Below are 21,612 nucleotides of genomic sequence, written 5' to 3'. Positions count from 1 at the left end.
CTCTGCCCTCTTGTATACTGTACTTCAAATGTTTTTCACAGGGTTATATTTTTTTTTCTTTTAAATGTTCATTGTTAAAATTCAGAAGAAACAGCAAAGCATAAGGAAGAAAAAAAAATTTCTATAATCCCATAAACTACAAATAATCAATGTAATCATTTATCACATGGAAATATTTGTGTGTGTGTATATTCAAAAAATGTTATTTATTCATGAAACAAATATTTATTAAACACCTACTGTATACTAGGCACTTTACTGGGCATTGGAGATACCTCAGTAAACACAACAAAATACCTCCTCTCATAGAGCTGTCGTTTTAGAAGAGGTAAGACAGGTGAGAAGTGATCAAATAAACACGTACTAGATAAGGTAGTGATAAGTGCAGGGAAGAAGACTAAACTGAGGTTAGGTCCTAGAAAACGATGGTGCTGTGTTGCTATTTTACATAGGGCAGTCAAGAAAGACCTGCCTGGTAAGGAGATGTGTCAGTCAGCAACAACCTAAAAGAAGTAAGGGCATGAGCCCTTGGGTATCTAGGGAGAGAATATTGCAGGCAGAGAGAACAGTAAGTACAAAACACTTGAGGTTGAAACATGGTTGGCATTTTCAAGGAATAGCAAGGTGGCCCAACTGAGCAAGTGAGTGAGTTTGGAGATTAGGCCAAAGAGGTGGCAGGGGAGCCCCATCCCATTTTGTCTTTTAGGTCATGTAGAGGACTTAGGATTTTACTTGGAGTGAGGAGAGTCATTAGAGGATTCAGATTGAAGGGAAGTCTGGCTGCTGTATGGAAAACAGGCTGTAGATTGGGCCAGGTGGGCCCGGAAAGACCATTCAGGAGGCTTTTGCAGTCCTCCACATGAGAGATTAAAGTGGTTTGCATTAGGATGGTAGTGGTTTGATTCTTTTATTAACAGATTTATTGACAAAGCAGGTATGAAAGAAGGAGAAAAGTAATGATGAGCCTAAGATTTTGGCCTGAGAATGAAGTGGTCATTTAATGAAGTGTGGAAGACAACAGCAGGAATCTGTTTGGAGAGCGAAAAATCAAACATTCCATTTTAGACATGTTAAATCTGAGAAGTCTGTTAGACATTCAAGATGTCAAATAGACAGTTGAAAGAGATCCAAGCTGGTGAGTTAAACTTGAGAATGAGAACAGATAGTTCAGTGGTGTTCTGTAAATATTTAATAAGCAGCTCAGGGTGGTGGAGAGGGGCGAGAGGAGCCCTGAATTATACTGTTTGCTGATTTCCATGGAGTAAATACTCCCACCAAGACAATTTCAAGCTACTAACTTGACGTCACTGACCTTGGAGTTGGGAAAAGAAGCCATGCTGTCTGTTCTTGTGAGCCCGTACAGGCCAGCTCTAACATATTACTAATGCATCGATGATTTTCAAACCTGTGAGACTGAATGAGATTTCCAAGTAGTGAGTTTAGATAGCAAAGAGTCCAAGGATGATCCCTGGGGACACTTCCACATTTAGATCTTGAGAGAATGAGAGGGAGCCATTAATGAAATTAAGAAGGAATAGCCAGTGAGGTTGAAAGAGAATCCAGGAGGCTAAATGAAGAAAGTTTTTCAAGAGGAGATTGATCAGATGTGTCAGGTGCCAATGATAAATCAAATAAGATGAGGGCAGAGAAATGATCACCTGATTTGGCTTCATGGAAGTCATTGAACCTGACAAGTGATTTTAGTGGATTTGTGGTGATGAAAGCCTGGCTGGAGTGAGTCCAGGAGTGACATGGAGGAAAGGGAGGTCAGGCAGTGGTTATAGATAATTCTTTTGAGAAAGTTTGCTATAAAGAATACAAGAGAGCAGAGAAATGGGATAGTAGCTGTTATGGAACAGTGGGTTACAGGACATTGAGCCAGGGAAGGAGTGTGGGATCCAGTGCTCAAGGTTAAGCCTTAGGTAGGGCGGTTGAGGCATAGCACAGGAGGGCACAGATGCCGTGGGTTAATAGGTGGATGCTGGGCTCTCACTACATCAGCTGAGAGTGAGGAAAGTGCCAGTGTATTGGAGGCTTGAGAATGGAGTAGAATGGATGAAATAATTGTCTAGAAAAGTGGAAAAGTAAGTTGATTAGGTAAATGTAGAAAGTTTGCCCAGCTAAGGGCCCCTTTGTGGTTAGTGTGCGTTAATTAATGTGAGATTAGTCTGTTGTAGGCATAGAATAAGCTGCAAGTTGGATTTAACCAGGTCGCAGTGTTATAATGGAAGTATGGAGGAGTAAGGGGTCTCGGGTGTTTTAGAGGAAGTGGCTAGAATGATAGAACATAGAAATGGGAAGTGAGAGCAGAGGGGGAAGGAGGAGTGGGTCAATAAATTGGAGGTCACAGGGGGCACATTTGTTGGAGTTGGGGCACTAGAAAGAATAAATTAGGAAGTTAGGAGGTAGAATCCATAAATTTAGGGTTTTTACTAATAAACAGGGATCTTATTATGCATACTGTCTGGAACAGTTCATTCACTTTATTAATCCTGATCTAATAGCTCAAGACAGAAGGCCATGTACTTCAAACTTTGTTCGGTATTTATTTTTAATTTATAACAGAAGGCAAATTTGGGGAAACTGTTGCTTTGTTTCTCGTCTTTTTGAATTGAATACAAAAAAGTCAAATAAACTTAGGAAATTATTTCCAAATAAGTCTTCTCCCAGAAATCATAACTTCTATACGCAGCACAGCACTCTCACTGATGTAGAAACTCTTCCCAGAGATTTTTGCTGTGATTTTCGCTTAACTTTAAAGAACACCAATATTTTCCCAGTTTCTCTCTGGGGTTGAAATTAATGACTTTAAAAGAAAATTCTTTGCTATAATCACATTTTCAGGGATGTCCTCATACTAGGAGCCAAAGCCAGCCAGCCAAAATTACTATTCTTGGCATGGGGCTCCACTGCCTTGCGGTTAAATGCCAGAATCAATTGTAAGGGGATGATGTGTTTCTAAAGCCTCTTGTCTGATGTTCAAGATCACCATGTCTGACTCCTCTAGTGCAGGTCTTACTGCGTCCCAAAGCTGGACGTTTCTATCAAGTATAACACTCCACACTTGTGTGGGAAAGAATAACCATGCAGCCCATAATAGGCTGTGGGCCCTGGAGGACTCCTCCCTGCGTATCTAAATACAAGGGGAGAGTCAAGTTGAAGAGACCAGGTTCTTTTAATGCTTTCTCTGTTTTTGGAGAAAAGGCAGTTTGGTGGAAAGAATTGGAATGGTACTCAAGAGATCAGGAGCAAGTTACCTAACTACCACTGTGTGACCTCAATTTCCTTATCCGCAAATAGTTGCCAAGGATCCTTGACATTTCTATCCATTGTAACTTAATTAGGCATCTGAAAACCTCCTTGCCTCATTTCTGGCTTCCAGAATACTACTGCATCAAGTCCTTATCAAACTATGGGTTGCCATTTATTTTGTTTTTCAGCATGCCTAACTTATTCCAAGGAGGTAGATTCCACAGGGCTTGGAGGCTACCAAGTTTCCTTTCCCTTTCCATGAGTAGTAAGCTAAACATTGCATTTCACATTCATTCATTCACTTGTTCACTTATTTAACATATGTTTACTGAGAACCTACTATGTTCTTGGCACTCTTTGAACTACCAAGCATAAAACAGACAACAATCTTGCCCTTGATGGTGCTTACATCCAGGGGTGGAGGGTGGCATGTGAGGAGAAGAAACAGGCAATGCACAAATTTTTTAAACATACTTTCACATAGTGAGTTCCATGAAAACAATTAGTCAAGGAATGTAACTTGAAAATTACAGGGCAGGACTATGGGGTTGGAGGGTGGCTACTGTAGACAGAGGTCCCATCATAAAGGCTGCTCTCTGTTGTGTAAAAGGAGCTGGTGAGGGTGGGTTATATTTTTTGATGATCATGCTTCTTGACAATCTTTGTATGTAAACACAGGTATGTAAGCTTGTGCACATGCTTAAACAAGTAATTCTTTTTCTTTTTTGTCCCACAGCAAAAGAGAAAGGAGAGAAGAAGTTGTTTGGTTTCTCTTTCGTCCCCCTGATGCAGGAAGATGGTAGGACTCTTCCAGATGGCACTCATGAGCTCATTGTGCATAAGGTAATGTCACTCAGATGTTGGTGACAGCTGTGAAAAACAGGGTTGAATTATGAACTATCTTATCATCACTCTGGAGAAGAGAAAAAAATGGCTGGCAAGAATACTTTTTTTGGAAGATTGCTGGCAGGGAGAGTGTCATTTTAAAAGTATTATGTCTATATTCTATGTCATATTCTAAAACATATTTTAAAGATGATTTAGAGTTTCATCTTAATTTAGGAGTAGGTATTTGGTAAGTCTATGTGTTGACCTTAAAGTCATTTCCATTGCTGTGATAGGATTAAATAAACCTTACAAATAAGTTTTAAATATTGCCAATGCATACTGTCTTATCTAAAGATGTGTATTCCCCCGGAGGTGAATTTAGCAAGGTCAGCATTACGTTTTTCTTGTCTGCTGCTCTCTCTAAGCAAGCGGGGAAGTGGCTGTACTTTGTCATGACAACTTTAACAGTTATTACTTTCTATTTTTTGCATCAAGAATTATCATAAAAACATTTGGAACAAAGTATCCTGTAGTAGGAAATAAAAAGAAAAACAAGAGCTCCTTAGCGGTTATCTGAGAATACTAGTAATAATGAAGTATAGAATAGAAATACTAGTAACTATAAAATATAGAATATAGAATTAATGTACACAATTTTCTGCAAAATATTTCTCCTTTGTATTTCTCTATTCCTGTAACCATGTGTCATTCCGGGTTCTTATCAACTCTCACCTGGGCTAACTGGTCCTGCTGACCTGAGTCGGGTCTCCCTCGAGTCCAAGTTCCACCCAGCCATTAGGGTTGACCCATGTAAGGTGCAGATCTAACCAGGCCACTTACCAATTTATACCCACTGGAAAGCTCCCTGTTTCTGAGAGGATCAGTTGCAGTCTTCTCGGAGTATGCCAGGCTTCTGACTCCCTACTGCTTCAGCCCCCACTTCCTAGCCTTTACTTGGTGCCACAGCCTCTTCCAGCTCCTTCTAGTTCCTTACCCCCTGCCTGCTGGTTTCCTCTGCTCCTTTCTCTGCCCTTGGCACTCCTGGAGTCATGCCTTCCCCTGTCTCCCCCCGGCCCCTGCTGACTCCTGCTCATCCTTGAAGGCTCACCTTGGCCACAATCCTTTTCATAATAACAGTCCCTACTCCCTAGCACCTATCCCTGTATTCCAAGCTGGTCAGATGCCCTCCCCTCAGGTTCGTGGATATCTGCACACACCTCTTACCATTGTACTCATTACATGCTCCATGATTATCTGAACATCCCTTGGCTCACCCCAGTAAATTTATGAATTCCTCAAGAGCAACAGCTGTGTCAGAGGGGTTTGGGAATGTGGTAGATGGGCAATGAAGATTTATTGAATGAATGAGGAGATTATACACAAAAACTTTCTTGACCTTTGGATTATTGCTAATGAAATGAGTATCAATGCACAACACACCTTTTCTATTTGTGTGTGTGTGTGTATATGTATGTGTATATTTCTTTAATCACTCATTCTCTAGTTATTTGTTAAACACATTTATTGACTGCAAACTACAGGCCACACACTGTTCTAGGTACCAGGAATATAAGGCAAAAAAAACAGTTAAAGTCCCTCCATTTCTGGCACTCGCTATCTCTCTACTTCAAAAAATGACTTAAAGGAGCTTACGATGTTAAAATACAAAGAAAAAATATTTTAAAGGAGAGTGACCAGTAAAGCGAACAGGGGAGCTAAATGTACTAGACACCTGAGATGATCTATTTATCTCACTTTTAGGTCTGAGTCTCCCTATGTGACATACGTAATATGACAGGCAACATCTTCAGCTACAACCTTCCAAAAGGCATAAATCGTACTTTGTATGGATATTTGTAATATTGCTTCTGTGTAACATTAAATCTTGACTCAGCAAAGGCAGGGCTAAGATAATTAAAACTAGCCTCCCAGCTTCCTAATAACATATAGAAGAATGAATCCCTTCTATATTTCATATCATGTGTGGGTGCTCTCACCTGTGGGTCAGAGGGTGTTTTTTTGGGCAGATGCTAAGTTTTCAGTCAAGTCTGTGTTGACTCTTCTCAATCAGTGCAAATAATACTAAGATTCTCAGTTGCTGATTACAGACAGCCATATGCTTAAAATGCCAGGAGGTCAGGTAGCAGAACTTACTTCTCCATGTGAGCATTTAGGAGGCCAGCTGGTGTTGATGGCCAGACAGAACCATTCTACACCATTACGGAGGCCTACCAGGGGTGCCTGTTAGCAGGGCCAGAACTTTTCTCAAAGACAGGACTTTGAGTCAGAGCTTTGAATCCGCTCACGCCCATTCACAAATTTCTGCTAAGTACACTGAGTTCTAATCCATAAAGCATAGGAAAATTTATTTGAGCTTGAACAATTTAAAGGGCGGATGTTCCCAATGATCTTCCTCATCCACAAAGGAGGCTCAGGATGGCGTCAGTAGGTTGTCTAATTTTGGGCAGACCTACATTACATAAACCCGCCAGGAGGCATTAGTTCCACAGAAAACCCTAAGTAGCTGAGTTGTCTTATGATTAGGGTTATTCATAGTTGCTTATTTAAAGAGATATGGAATGCTCACCAAGTATAACAACTTTTGTTTTTGGTCTAATTGATGCCATTATTTTCTTTTTCATAGTACTGAGCCAAGAAGTTCAATTTCAGCTTAAGGCCACGTGCAGTTTATGACTATAAAATACTGTAAGCATAATGCTTATTCTTCCTCTGCCATGGCGGGAAGGCAGATAGCCTACTGATAATTGTAGGCTTGCATTTATTATTTTAAAAAAATACAATGAAAAATGAGCTAAGGTTAAGGGGAAAATGAACACTGTCTTGCATTCATAGAGGAAATGTGAATGGTGTGGTCTTTCTGGAGGGCAGTTTGGCAACACATAGATAATTTTAAATGTGGGTCTCCTTTGACTCAGCCATCCTACGTCTTGGTATTTATTGGGAGAAGATAATCAGACAAGGTGAGCAAAGATGATCCAAGGATGATCGTTGTAGATTCCTTAAAATATGAAAAACTTGAAAGTAATCAAAATTACCAATAACATAGGTGTGGTTAAATAAATTACTTATATCCATAATTTGAATATTTTGAATAGTGTTTTGAATGAAATACTACATATTTACAGTTATGCACCATATAACAACATTTCGGTAGATGATGGACTGCATATACAACTGTGGTCCCATAAGATTAGTGCCATACAGCCTAGGCGTGTAGTGGGCTGTGCCATCTAGGTTTGTGTCACTGCAATCTACGATGTTCACACGATGATGAAATTGCCAACACAGTTATCAGAATATATCTTCATTAAGTGGTGCATGACTATATTGAAATCATGTTTAGTGGAAATTTCTATATAAATGTTTATGCTATATTGATAAACCACACTTTATAGAAACATATATTTGGTGTAATACCATTTTTATAAAATTGTTTAATTGCCTGTCCATATATATGTATTTACATAGATACTTGGAAGGATGTCCTAGAATATTAACACTGACTTTCTTTTTATTTTTACATTGCTTAGTTTTTGTTAGTGGATAAGTGACATTTTATAACATTAAAATCTTTATTCATTTTGAAAAAAGAAAAATGGGAAGAGACAAAAAGTTAGACTTAGCTTTGTTTTATACCATTTAATTCTGGAGTTTCATCTAACTAAAGACCATTCCTCTGTCGTATAATCTTGACAATAATGTTTATGGTAAGGTTTTGAAGAAATATCAGTTGTCTTAGATCTTTTTAAACCATATTCTGTATCATTCATTGACAGGTACTGTCTATAAAATCAAAGGATGAGAGGTAGAAAACAAACGCTCTCAAAAAAGTGTCTTTAGGGGCTGGCTTGGTGGCGTGGTGGTGAAGTTCATGCACTCCACTTCGGTGGCCTGGGGTTTGCAGATTCGGATCCCTGGTGTGGACCTAGCACCAGTCATCAGGCCATGCTGCAGCAGCATCCCACATAAAATAGAGGAAAATTGGCACAGATGCTAGTTCAGTGACAATCTTCCTCAAGCAACAAGAGGAAGAATGGCAACAGATGTTAGCAACAGATCTTCCTCATAAGAAAAAAGTGCCTTTAATTCTTTCTTGCAGATATGATACAGGGCGTAACTGTGGTTCATACTGGGATATTTAGAGTTAAAACCTACTTGCTGCTCATGTAAGGTATTACTTTAAAAGACTCAATCCTTCAGTAAGCTAAGAAGAAAGCTTCTGTGTTGAAGACTGGTTAATAACCTAATTTGAGCTTAAAATTTGTGAGAGAGAGTTTCTCTTTGGGCGATGGCTGGACTCCACTTCTGTGTGTATTTTCAGGAAATTGTCCACACAGAAGTGTTAGCAGTCAATAGTCTGGCAAGGACCTGGACTCATCCTTTAGGACAGGAGCTAAAGAACCCTAAGGGCAAAGACTTTTTCAAGGTCATTTCCAACTTTACATGATTGATTACATATTTGGAGTGGTTTCCAATGAAAATAAACTCTGAAATCTACAAAAATCTGAATGTCATAACTCTAGAAGGGTAAGTGAAATAACTTGATTAGTCACCTTTAGAGTTTGTGCTTCCAGAGTCCCTCTTACAGATCTCAGAACGTTAATATCTCCACGTGGCTGATGGCTAAGTCCAAAACCTCCCTTTGGAATTACTAATTGGCTAACAACAGGATTTAATCTTATTTCCCTGCATTCTGGTAGGATTGTTTTCCTTAACTTTGTAGGGATATTTTTGGCTACCCCTGTGCAGCTACCTGCTGGAAAGCAAGTTAAGAAAAGAGACTGAAATAATGAGCATAAGGGAATTCATTTTCCAAAAGTCAAGTCTCTTAAGGAGCATGATGTGAGAATCCAAAAAAGGTTAATAGCTGTGCACTCAAGTCTCCATTCTGACTTATGCTAGTGAAGGATTTTTAGTCCTTGGAAATACATTCTAAAACACCTTCAGGTCCAGCATGTATGTATGTAAAATAAACAAGCAAATAATAATAATGATAATAATAATAGTGATACAATCTACCTTTGAGAAATTAAGGTTTTTGCAAATTCATCATTGTTGATTTACACCACCGTGGCTAAAACAACTGAGCTCTGCCAGGCTGGGGTTTTGCTTAGCAGAGAATCTGATTCCTTAGAGTGGTGCTTACTGGCTTCCTGATCCAATGCGTCTGAGCAGCAGAAGGGCCAGGTAAGAAATCAGCCAGATAGAGGATGATCCTGTTTGCTGCTTGGAGAGGGATTAATTTAATGTGATGGCCTAGACTGCAAGAGTCTGTGGCAGGTTTGTTTATTTTACCTTTGCTAACTAAAGGTTTGTCCATCAACCCTTTGTGGCTCATAGTTTCTTCCTACAAATTTTCAGTTTCTTATGCTGTATCTCACTTCCCCACCTGGTCTGTAGAAGTCCAGCACAGCCACTCTTCACTGGCCACTGTCTTTGAGATGGACTCAGATTCAGTTGAAGGCTGTTGCTCTCCACTCACCCTTTCCTATAGTATGTTTGCATTCATAAGTAAAATGAAAATATGAGATGAGTGAAAAATTAAGATACACTGATGGGTTTGCCACCTATCTTGCTACCCAGAGAGCTCAACATGCTGTTCCAACTGTTCTGAAAGAAACTTCCCCTGTAACTATGATCAATAAATGTTAGACAAGCCAGAAACATCTCTCTCCACTCTGGGCTTGGACATAGGAGAACTGGCACATAACCCTTGTTTCATTACACACTGTGAAAGAAATTAAAAAATGAACACCTGCCAAACAACAAAAAAATTAAAAGTAACTGACCTAAGTTTAGCATAGCAGCATGCCAAGCTGAACAAACAAACAAACAAAAGACTGAGATAATTTAATAGGTGGACTTGGACTGAGCACTGAAGGCTGTTAATGTGATATCCAGAAAGCTGCTTCATTCTAACTAAGTAATACCACTACATTTTCAGTCTGCCCAAAATGCTCTGCCTTAACTGACACCCAGCTCTCTGCTGAGAGAGCTTCCTGTGTAGCTTCTGGAGTAACATGAGCTTATCTTCTGAGTCCTTGTGTCCCGTACCTGGAGGTCAGATGCCTCTAAATGCCCCAGTGCTTTTAAAGATACTGGTTTTCCACCCTCTTGTAAAGAGCTTCCCTGCCCTCCATAAGGCTCATTCCATGCAGTGCTGCAACTTTCTACCCATCCTAGTTGCTGTCTTCCACCAATATGTATTTTGCTGGCCAGCAGGGTAGCAGACGGTAGGGATGGTGGGGGTGAGGGGCAGCTGTTTACTTTCCCACAGTCAGCCTAGCCCCTAGTTCAAAGTTGTCTTCTCCTTCTGGTTGACCTGTCCAGTGCCCTATCCCCTTGTTTCTTGGACACTACAATTCTAGTAACCTTCATTTGTGTTCTGCTTCGCTATGGCCTCTCCATGGGCCTTGCTTCATTCCCAGCCAGCAGGATCTCCCAAGTGGGTGCTAAACAAACACTGAATGGATGGATGGGTAGATGGATGCATGGATAGATGAAATCATCCAGAATCACTTCTAATGAAAAATCTTAAATTCCTAATATCCTGACCATAACCTTTCAACCTTCCAGTTTTCTGACTGTACCTGTTTTTCAGTCTTGTTCTCCTCCAATAGACCCTACCTGACTTCACTTTCTTCCTTTTCTTATCCAGGGTATCCCTTGATCTTTAGTTCTGCTGTGCCCACAGGGGAAGAAGAAACCAGCTCGGGATCTGTCTATCTACATTTCTCCCTTCTATATCCCACCCTAGGCAGTTGAGCATTACTAGAGGAAATCATACAGTTGTTATAGGTTACCATCAGCCTGATGGGGATAGTTGCAGGACCATCAATACTGCAGGCAAATTAATCGGTTCCGTCTCTCAGGCTCTACAAGTGCTATTTACAAAATTTTACCATTCTCCCTACCCCACCACTTCCTGTCACTTAACAGACAAAACAGAAGCCATCAGACAGGAACTTCCTTAACTTCCTATGCTCTCTCCTTTGCCACCTGCAAACTTATCTGCATCCTTCCCTTCCTTCCTGCATCCTGTCTCAGAGGGTGGGGCAAGACTCCTCTCCAAGGCGAACTCTTCCACCTGCTTCCCTCAGGCTCTTCCTCCCTCCTGACTCCCCTGGGACTCTGCTCCACCCAATGTCTCCTCTTGTTCTTGAGACTGTAACTTTAGTTTCCTCTTTTCTGGCAGTATTCTCTCAGATTATAAAGATGCTCAAGCATTTTCCTTTCAAAACAAACACACAAAAATTTTTTTTTTTTTTTAAAGATTTTATTTTTTCCTTTTTCTCCCCAAAGCCCCCCGGTACATAGTTGTGTATTCTTCGTTGTGGGTTCCTCTAGCTGTGGCATGTGGGACGCTGCCTCAGCGTGGTCTGATGAGCAGTGCCATGTCCGCGCCCAGGATTCGAACCGACGAAACACTGGGCCGCCTGCAGCGGAGCGCGCGAACTTAACCACTCGGCCACGGGGCCAGCCCCCAAACACACAAAATTTTTAATGGCTACCACACTCCCTCTTCCCTTCCCATTATAGCCAGCCTACAGGAAAAGCCAGTCTTCATTCACTGTCTCTACTTCCTTACATTCCATTTGTTCCTCAGGCTGCTTCTCTCCCCACAGCTCAAATGAAATTTCTCCCTCAAGGTCACCCACCTAGGAGTCAAAGCCACTATACCCTTTCAAAATCTTTCCTTGCTTGTCTTCCTTGTAGCCTGTAACACTGTTGATTACCCTTCTTGAAAATCCCATATTCCTTGATCTGTCTGACAGTGTTCTCCTGAGTTTCATCCTTCTCCTTTGAGGATTCGTCACTCTTTATCTGCACCTTAAACATTTGTGTTATTGTGGATTTAATCCTTGGCTACCATCTGTGTTTCCTACACTCTAGAACCATCTCATGCACTTCCATGGGTTAATTTGCCGTGTCTCTGCTGATCACGGCCAGATCTGGACTTCTAGCCCAGTACTTTTACCAGCCTACTGAACATCTTCAGTTGGATTCACCAGAGACACCTCAAATTCAGCAAAACCCAAAACTGGGCTTTTTATCCCTCCTCCATCTACCCCTGCTGTGAACAGAAACCTGCATTTGCTTCACTTCTCCCACCCGCCCCCTGTATCTGAACAGGTGGTTGCATGACTGGTCAGCTCCACCTCCTGCTAATGCTTTAACCTAGAGAATGTGAACCAAAGGCAAGTATCAGAATCACTTGGTTTTTTCTTATTTTAAGAGGTCTAGGGGAGTCCCAAGCCTTTGTGTTGAAAAATCCCATGCTCCAGCCTTACTAAAAACTACGTGTAGTTGTCTGAATATACCTGTACTTTTTTAACAGTTGTTTTTTTAAGATATTTTAGACTTACAGAAGAGTTACAAAAATAGTACAGAAAATTCCCATATACCCTTCACCCAGCTTCTCCTTCTGTTAACATCTTATATAACCATAGCACATTTATTGAAACTAAATTAACCTTGGTACAATACTGTCAACACAAAACTTATTTGGATTTCACAAGTTTTTCCACCAATGTCATTTTTCTGTTCTAGAATCCAGTCCAGGATCCCCTGTTGCACTTAATTGCCCTGTCTCCATAGTGTTATACACGTGCTGGTATTGTTCCAGTGCCTTTACGTGCGTGTATTGTTTTTTCCACATAACATGCCTTTCCCTCCCTTGCCTACTTGGTGAACCTCTTATTCTTTATGGTTGAGATCAAATAGTCCCTTTCCCATAAGGCCTTTCTTCCCTTCCCTGGCAGAGCTGAAATCCAGTGGTCTTTATCACAGCTTTGTAATCAGTATTAACAGGCAAGAGCAGAGGTCAGACGTGTAATGTCCTCAAGGACAGGAACTGTGTTTATTTCCTTGTTGCATTCTTAATACTGAATTAAAGGACTGGCAAATATTAGGAATTTAATAAATGTTTAATAATGTCATTAAAGATGCCTAATCATATTTAAAAAGTCCCTAAAAGAAGGTATTTTGCTGCCATAACTATTTAAATCTGGTTTTCATTATCTGGTAATATATGGTTCCAACTGGATTGTCTAACTTACTGCATTTTTAAATTTAATTCTCTACTTCCTGCAAATTACAGACCCCTTAATTTGATTAATATACTATGAATTTCTGTACCAGTTTATTTCTGAATAAATTGTAGATGTTCATCTCTCAACCACAGAGCTTACATTATTGCAGATATCACATTTCTAGAACACTGTTTATAACTGACCATTGCTGTTCTCTTTCACGTGCCTAAGACAGTGGTCAAAAAAGTAGCGCAGGACATGATGCACCATTCATCACCATACCGACTTATTCTAATTCTGGGCAAAGAATAGACTGTGTACCATGCTATATAATCTTAAAGAAGATTGAGACTACTCCTCCTACCACAAAGTCTGCATTTTAATTCTTCTCTAAGAATCTCAGGAGCACAGCTCTCCTGTCAGATCTGATTTCAGTCTCAAGAGTAGTAAAGCAGAGAGCTGATTCTCGTCTCCCTCCTCTCTAATTTGTAATAAATTAACTTCATGCCATTTTAAGATGAGTTGCACAGATCCCAGCCTATCAAAGCAAACACAGAGAATTGTCCTTTGCTATGACAATGACATTGTTTTGTTCCCACAACCCAGTAGCAGCCTCATGAGACTGGTCATGTTGCCTTATTTCTCCTAGAAAGAATGGCTCAGTTAATTGTTCCCTCATCTAGCTATCATTGTACGTCTACCGTAACCCCAGTAACACTTGAGCTGTGTCTGTCACAAGAGAACAGGGAGGACAGTGTCTTATTATTCTCATATACGTATTACCTTGTTCCATGCCTACACTGGTTTTGATAGAAAAAAATGTCCCTATCCCAAAACAAAAACAGTTGTTTTACAAGTGTTCCCCAGAATGCAAGTGATCCATATTTAACCACCCATCTAATTTAGGGGTATAACTGGATTTTACTGTGGTGACAAAACCATCTTATCAACTCACATGTAGTGTAGTTTCGTGCAAAGCGTCAGTCTCACGCTGTTAAGCCTGCATTGCTCAGATTCGCAGGTATTCAACCACCCAACCACAACTCTTAGTATTGATATTTCCCACTAAAGCACAGGCAGTGTCATGCCGTACTTGTCCAGCTTCATTTCCATGACTTCATTGACTCTTTGCCCTTCACCTAAGGAGGAGATTGTTCGTTCCCATTTGTTTTCTGCAGTCCCTAACCTGGTTCAGAACCGTGCTCACAGTGCAGAGCCTTCTCCCACCAGGCTGCAGAGTGCCTGAGGAAGTTACTGCTGATTCTTCCTCACTCCTCAGTGTCTTCTGGTAAACTGTGCATTTCTTCTTAAAGGGCTGGAGAACCTTTTAGGCTTAAGCTCTTGCTCACACCAGTCCCTGCCCTTGGGGCCTACCTTTTGGAACCGCATTTCTATTCTTCACTGTTCTTCAACCCCATTTCTCTTCTAACAATTCTCTCTCATCGAATGAATGAATGAGTGATCTCTGATTCACCTGTTGTATTCCCAAGTTCCTGTGTCATGCCTCATCTGCTCCTACCTGCCCCTCCTCCCCACTGCCTCCAGGTCATATGATCCGTTTTGCTCCCTGTGTGGTTTCAGAACACAGACTAGCCATCTTGCTGTAAGGCTCATAGGCTTATTACGTATGAAACTATTTCAGCTCTTTAAATCACTCTAAGCTCTCTCCTAGGGGGTCTGCCACAAACATACTCTTTTGTTGAAAAGTGAACTTTTTTTGGTCTTTCTTAGCCATACCCACCATTCAATATGTTATCTGTAAATCAATAAATTTTAAATTTGTTATAGAAAAATTCAAAACTTGGTTAAAACAACAGTGGAAGAGTAGTTGTGGTCACACCTGTTGCGTAGGAGTTGTGAACACAAACTTTTGTTCAAATCCTGGCTCTGACACTTACTAATATTGTGACATTGAGCAAATCACATTAGCTCCTCAGGTTACAATGTTCGACCTCACAGCGTTATTATTGAGAATAAGAAAATACAGGCAAAGTCCTTCCTAGTGCCTAACATTTAGTAAGCCCTCAGACATGGTAATTGCATGAATTGCTTTTAAAATGTCCAGTGTTGTGTAGTACGTTAAGGATGCGTGCTGAAAACCTCAGAGAACAATAAAAGATATGCCATGAGACTTTCTCTGCAATTTCTGCAGGCCACTGAAGTTCTTCAGAAATAGACTAAAACCTCCAACTCTAGCCCCATACCTAGCATATTGCCTTTGACTCTTACTGGACAAAAAAAATCAGTTTTGAACCTCTGGTAAATACTATATCAAAGGGTTCATAAACACCGAGGAATGATTACGTGCTTTTCTTTACTAATTGATGGGTGTAATTCTCCCCACCCCTGCCCCACTTTCCCCACCAAAACATACACACAGCCACGCACACACACGCACCCCAGTATTCTTGGTAGAAAGTCTTGAAATAACTTTTGTGTCCAGAGTAATGTTTATGTTAATTATTGTATTTTGTACCTGAGTGAGGTGTTAGAGTTTAGCTGTAAGAAGCTATCAAGGTGTCACACTTAAACGGACTGGATGCTGAGGTCTTGGCCTCCCATGCTAGGGGAGAAGTAAAGTGAAGCAGAGTTGGTGGCACTAACCTGGCTACAATGACTGGCCCAGGAGAATGCAGCCATGTCTTCTACTCACAGTGCCCCCTAAGGACACAACACAGCCATCATATCTTCCATCCCAGAAGTGGTCAGGTCATGACTACCAATGGAGCTAGATGAACCCAGGAAGCAGGAATTCTAAGAGGCTGCCAGAAGTGCTCAAGAGCCAGGCAGTTAGTTGGGGGAAGGGGGTAGAAGAGATTTATCTACAAGGGCAGAATTTCTGTGAACAGATGAAGCATACCAGGCTAGGGCAGGCTCCAGGTCCTGGGGAGGAGGCCTGGAAATAGTTGGATAGTGTGTCTGGACTACGTTTGCATGAGACTTCGGTTCCAATAGGAAGTGGTGGTTACACGTATGGAGCTTAACTCGGGCTAGGGATGGCAGACCAGAGCATGTTCCTAACCCCATAGACCAGATCCAGGCAGGAAAAAGGATCAATGTGGGGGGTACGGTGACTCATGTTATGACTTGCTTATACCGAGCTCTGATATGAAGAACAAGACTGAGAGGAGAGGACGGTGACCCAGGGTTTTACAACATCACTTTGCGTAAGCACTTTTTCTGAAGAAGGCATTGGAAGTGTTCACTTTGTAATTATTCTTTAAACCATATATGTGTGTTTTGTGAACTCTTCTGTCTATATGAAATATCTTGCAGTAATAAAAGAAAGCATTTGAAGTTACAAGGTCAGAAGAGAATTATAGAGGCTGTCTATTGTGTTTATTGGTACTCCTGTTACTGGGCAGGTGTGCTAGTAAGAACATCTTGTAATATTCTGATTCTGTTTCTCTAAACTTCTTAGAGAAGTCTTTCTTAAAGATTTATTATTTAAAATTTAAAATACGTATATTTTGTGAATCACACAAAGTACTCTACAATACCAAAGTGACTCTGTGCTTTTAAACTCCTGCCTGTTACCAGGACACTAGCCTTGAAAATATTTGAACAAATTTAAGGAATAAAGTTCATATGAATTTTAGAATTTATACTCAGAATAATCTAAGCTATACCAGCTCTATATCTGTTACAGTATTTTTTCTCAAAATTTTAATTTAAAATCACCTTATTGTTACAAAAGCAATATATAGAAAATTCAAAGTAAAAAAAGCCCACCATACTTTCATTACCAAGATGATGTTAACTATTAATCCCTTAGTGTATATCTTTCTAGATGTTTCTCTGTGTGGATTTTTTTACCCAAATGATATTATATGATATATAAATTTTTAGAGCAGTTTTAGGTTTACAATAAAATTGAGAAGAAGATAGAGAGATTTCCCGTATACCCTCTGCCCCCACACATGCATAGCATCCCCCATTATCAACATCACTCAACAGAGTGGTATGTTTCTTACCAAGGATGAACCTACATTGGCACATCATAATCACCCAAAGTCCATAGTTTACCTTAGGGTTCACTCTTGGTATTGTACATTCTGTGAGTTTGGACAAATGCATGATCACATATATTCATTATAATATCATACTACTCTAAAAATCCTCTGTGCGCTGCCTATTCATCCTTCCCCATCAACCCCTGGCAACCACTGATCTTTTTCTACCGTCTCCATAGTTTTGTCTTTTTCAGGATATCGTATACTTGGACTCATACAGCATGTAGCCCTCTCATGTTGGCTTCTTTTACTTAGTCGTTTAAGCTTCCTGCATGTCTTTTCATGGCTTGATAGCTCATTGCTTTTTGGCACTGAATAGTATTCCATTGTCTGGATATACCACAGTTTATCCATTCACCTACTGAAGGACATCTTGGTTGCTTCATAATATGTATATATGTATATTTTTTAATCTAGTTTTTCAGTTAATGATTTTTCCAATCACTGACTTTTTACCTCATTTAGAGCTTAGTCAATGAATAAATTTCAAAAAAAAAGAAATCTTTTCAGCAGGTTTGTCCAAATCCAGGACCATACATTGCATCTGACATCTCTTAAGTGTTGTTTAATCTAGAACAATCCCTTTTTCCACAACAATTGACTTGAAGAGACAAAGCCAAGCATCCTCAGAAAGTACCATCCTCTGGATTTGTCTGGTTGCTTCCCCATAGTGTTGTTCAGCATGTCACTCTGTCCCTTGTATTTCCTATGAAGCGCAAGCTGCCTCTGTAGGTGTGATAGATTCAGGTTCAGCTGTTTGGTAAGAATGTGTTGTAGATGATGATATGTTTCTTTGCACTGTCCTGCATTGGCGTGACAATCACCTGATCTCCCCACGTGCAATTATATTTGTCCTCTAGCCAGTAGAAAGTCATGTGAGTGTTCCTACATTGGCATCATATATCCATTTCCTCATCCACAATTTTCCTGCTGGTCTTAGCACTAAATGACAATCCTTGACTAAAGAAAGAATTACTTTGGGAATATGAAACTATTTCTAAATCTGTCATTTCTTTTACATTTGTTAGCTGGCATTGTCAGTCAAGTAGAGATATCCCTCACATAGTGGCTCTATTGGAGTACCCTGAGAGACGGTTTCCTTTACTTGCCAGTTTTCAAAGTAAGGAGTTGTTTAATAGCTGCCTTAGATAAGATGTTGGAAGAATTTAAGCATTTTTTAAAAATGCTGTGGCCACTGTAAGTGTGATTTCTTGTGCACTTCCAATGTATCAGGCACTATGCTAAAGGCTTTATGGAATCTAATTCTTATGACAACACAGTGAGGTTTTAGAGAGAGAAATGGAAATCCCGAGTGGTTAAAGAACTTGATACAGTTACTTGTGTGGGAGGTAACAGAGCTGGGATTCAAACCCAGATGGATCTGAGTCCAAAATCCGTGCTTAATTCCTTTTATACATTTTTGTTGCATTTTACTTAAAAGCCAAATTCTATTCGTATTGCTGTTTGGAATGTTTCCCAGTTCATAAACACTAGAAATGGAAATTATGCTTAATAATTCTCATGAGGTCTTTCCCCCCCTCCTTTTCTTTTTTCTTTTTAAATATTTTTAACAGTGTGAAGAAAACACAAATCTTCAGGATACTACCCGCTACCTCAAACTTCCCTTTTCTAAGGGCATTCTCCTTGGGAATAGTAATCAAACCATGAAGGCTACAAAGGAATCTTTTTGGATAACATCTTTCCTGTGTTCCACGAAACTCACACAAAATGGTAATGTATAATACTGTTTCGTTTGAAAGCCCTAGTACTTAAGTACTCATGTGAATTTTGGTAGGCATATTCAATAAACATCAACGTTATGTTTAAGAACTTTGCACTAGAAAAATTGTTCATCCTTCTGTCTGTGATTTCCAATAAAATGGAAACAGTAGTGACCCAATGATCTGTTAAATGTATGTAATTTAAGGGCTTCAAAATTATCCCAGTCTTGGAACCCAGGTATACAACTGTTCAAATAAACCATCAAAAGCCAGCTGCTTAAAAAAGAAAAAGACAGAATACTACCACCTTAATCTCTCATGTTTTATAGCTCCATAAACAGTGCTAATTGCAGGCTTTAGAATAAAGCCTATTTTTTGTTTAATTAGAAGGATATTGCTTTTCTATTCTAGCATTACTTTTTATGTCAGTGATTGTTTAGGAAGTTATGATTAATAAAGCAAGCTCTTCTCCTTGGCAAATTGTCACGAAAACGTTGTCTGTAATGAAGGAAGTAAATTAAACATTTTTGAGTTCTTCGTGGTTGCTGTATAAGGCTTCTGGCTAGCATCCTGAACGCCATATTAAGAAGTCAGATTCATTTTGTTGAGAATCACTTCATAATAAAGTATTGTGTCTCCTAAAGTGCTCCTGTGCCTAAACATTTGTGTTATTAGTTTTTTTTTCTGTCATAGAACAGCATTTGTATTAGGAAATGCATTTCTTCTCTTAGAACATGGAATCAGAAAAGAAGCAAAATGTAGCATTTCAATATTGACCACTTTTAAAATACGTAACAATTTCTCATGCAATGCTACTATATTTACGTAGGATGTTAGCAAATGATGCTTTCACGTTTATGTTAGTTTTTGTTTCTCCCCCTCCAAAAGTATTTTTGGAGAAATATTTTAAAAACTCAACTGTGTGATTTATGTTTAGTAAATTTGATTGAAGGTAGCTATCACCAAGTTAAGATATGCCAAGTTACACCAAACTTTATCAGTATTCGGTGGTTATGACTTTACTTAAATAAAACCTCTATTGACATAACTCTGTAATTAATATAAAGCATTTAGCAAACTTCAGGTATTTTTAATGAGGCCAATCTACCTCCATGGAGGTTATGAAGATAAGAAAGTCAACTTGTTATTGATTCCCTTAGACAGAATTCTTATTCATCCTATGTGGGTTAGTTGTGTATCTGGTGTAGAGCCTAGGTTCACATTTAACTGACTGTCTCCACTGGAATATTTTCAGGTTGTACTAGTTATCTATTGCTGTAACAATTACTATAAACTTACTGGCTTGAAACAACAAAAATTTATTATCTTACAATTCTGGGGTCAAAAGTCTGAAATCCACTGCACTGGGCTAAAATCAAGGCGTCAGCAGGGCAACATTCCTTCTAGAAGCCCTAGGGGAGAAGCCTTTTGCTCACCTTTTCCAGCTTCTTGACTCATGACCACTTCCTCTACCTTCAAAGCCTGCAGCATAGCCTCTTTAAGTCTCTCTCCCTAGCCATCTTCCATCTTTTAAGGACCCTTGTGATTATATTGCACCCACCATATAATCCAGGATAATCCTTCTATCTTAAAATCTAGAGATTTTATCTTAATCACTTCTGTAAAATCTCTTTTGACGTGTAAGGTTCGCAGGTTCCAGGGTTTAGGACGTGGACACTTTTGGGGGCCATTATTATGCCAAGCACACAGATAAACCTAACGATAGAGTCTCTGCCATCAAAATATTTGGCCCTGTGCCTTAATTTATTCTAGTTCTAGACTTTAGGATGTTAGACAGAATTGCAAACATAAAATGGAGAGAACCAAATCCTGAAAATCACAAGTTGTTACTTTGTAAAAGCAGAGAACATTTTCAGGAAAATATATGGTTAAACTTTTCACAAAATCATTACATTAAACATCTCACTATATGGAAGGCAATGTTTGGCTCATTTTTGGAAGCTGATAAGTGCTTAATTATCATTTTGACTTTGATTAACCTCGTCAGTGTAAGACAGCTCAAAAATGAGCCAGGGAATGAATACTGTGTTTCAAAGAGATAGGAAAGAGGAAGGAAGTTAGTTGATCTTTCTGAAATTTACATGCTAGACACACTTCTCTCTATAGAAGTAATTCAGTTCCAAATTGGAATTAAATTGCTTTGTATTCGTTTTACTCAACTTGGAAAATATACAAATCCCATTTCCATTACATTTGGGCGTTTAGTAAGTGATGTGGTCTCTGGGAACAGTTTCCTAGAGCAGATTTGTATTTCAGGATCTGTAAGGTGTGTGTCTCTGCACTGTGTCTGCATTCCAGCATCGTTCTTGGATAGCGTACCAAGGCCAGAGTACTCTGCTAGACATCTGTGATTGCCAGATGAAGTAAATATCTTAAACTCCTTAAGAGTAGGGATCAGGGAAGAGATTATTTTACTTCTTTGTTAGCTTCCTTGGGCTGTTAAACATAACTTTTAAAAAAGTTAAGAAAAGGGGCCAGCATTAACTTAGTGGTTAAGTTCACGTGCTCCACTTCAGCGGCCCAGGGTTCATGAGTTCGGATCCTGGGCGTGGACCTACACACCACTCATCAAGCCATGCTGTGGTGACATCCCACATATAAAATAGAGGAAGATTGACACAGATGTTAGCTCAGGCCTTCCTCAAACAAAAAGAGTAAGATTGGCAACAGATGTTAGTTCAGAGCCAATCTTCCTCACCAACAAAAGAGAAGAAAAAGTTAGAA

The 21,612-nt window shown here is 39.7% G+C and overlaps 1 protein-coding gene across 7 annotated transcripts in view; it reads left to right on the top strand.

Moving 5' to 3' along the window:
* Nucleotides 1-21,612, top strand: part of DOCK4 (dedicator of cytokinesis 4) — a 435,623-nt gene that overhangs the window by 275,393 nt on the left and 138,618 nt on the right. For all 7 annotated transcript variants that reach the window (XM_070264886.1, XM_070264887.1, XM_005609313.4 and 4 more), the window contains exons 16-17: nucleotides 3,989-4,095; nucleotides 18,721-18,877. In XM_070264886.1, coding sequence (XP_070120987.1) covers nucleotides 3,989-4,095; nucleotides 18,721-18,877 — 264 coding nt within the window. The remainder of the gene's footprint in view (nucleotides 1-3,988; nucleotides 4,096-18,720; nucleotides 18,878-21,612) is intronic.

The sequence above is a fragment of the Equus caballus genome, chromosome 4 (genome assembly GCF_041296265.1).
Source record: "Equus caballus isolate H_3958 breed thoroughbred chromosome 4, TB-T2T, whole genome shotgun sequence".
In the NCBI taxonomy this organism is placed as follows: Eukaryota; Metazoa; Chordata; class Mammalia; order Perissodactyla; family Equidae; genus Equus; species Equus caballus.
Note: the sequence above shows the minus strand (reverse complement) of the source record. Positions and strands in the feature narration are given on the sequence as shown.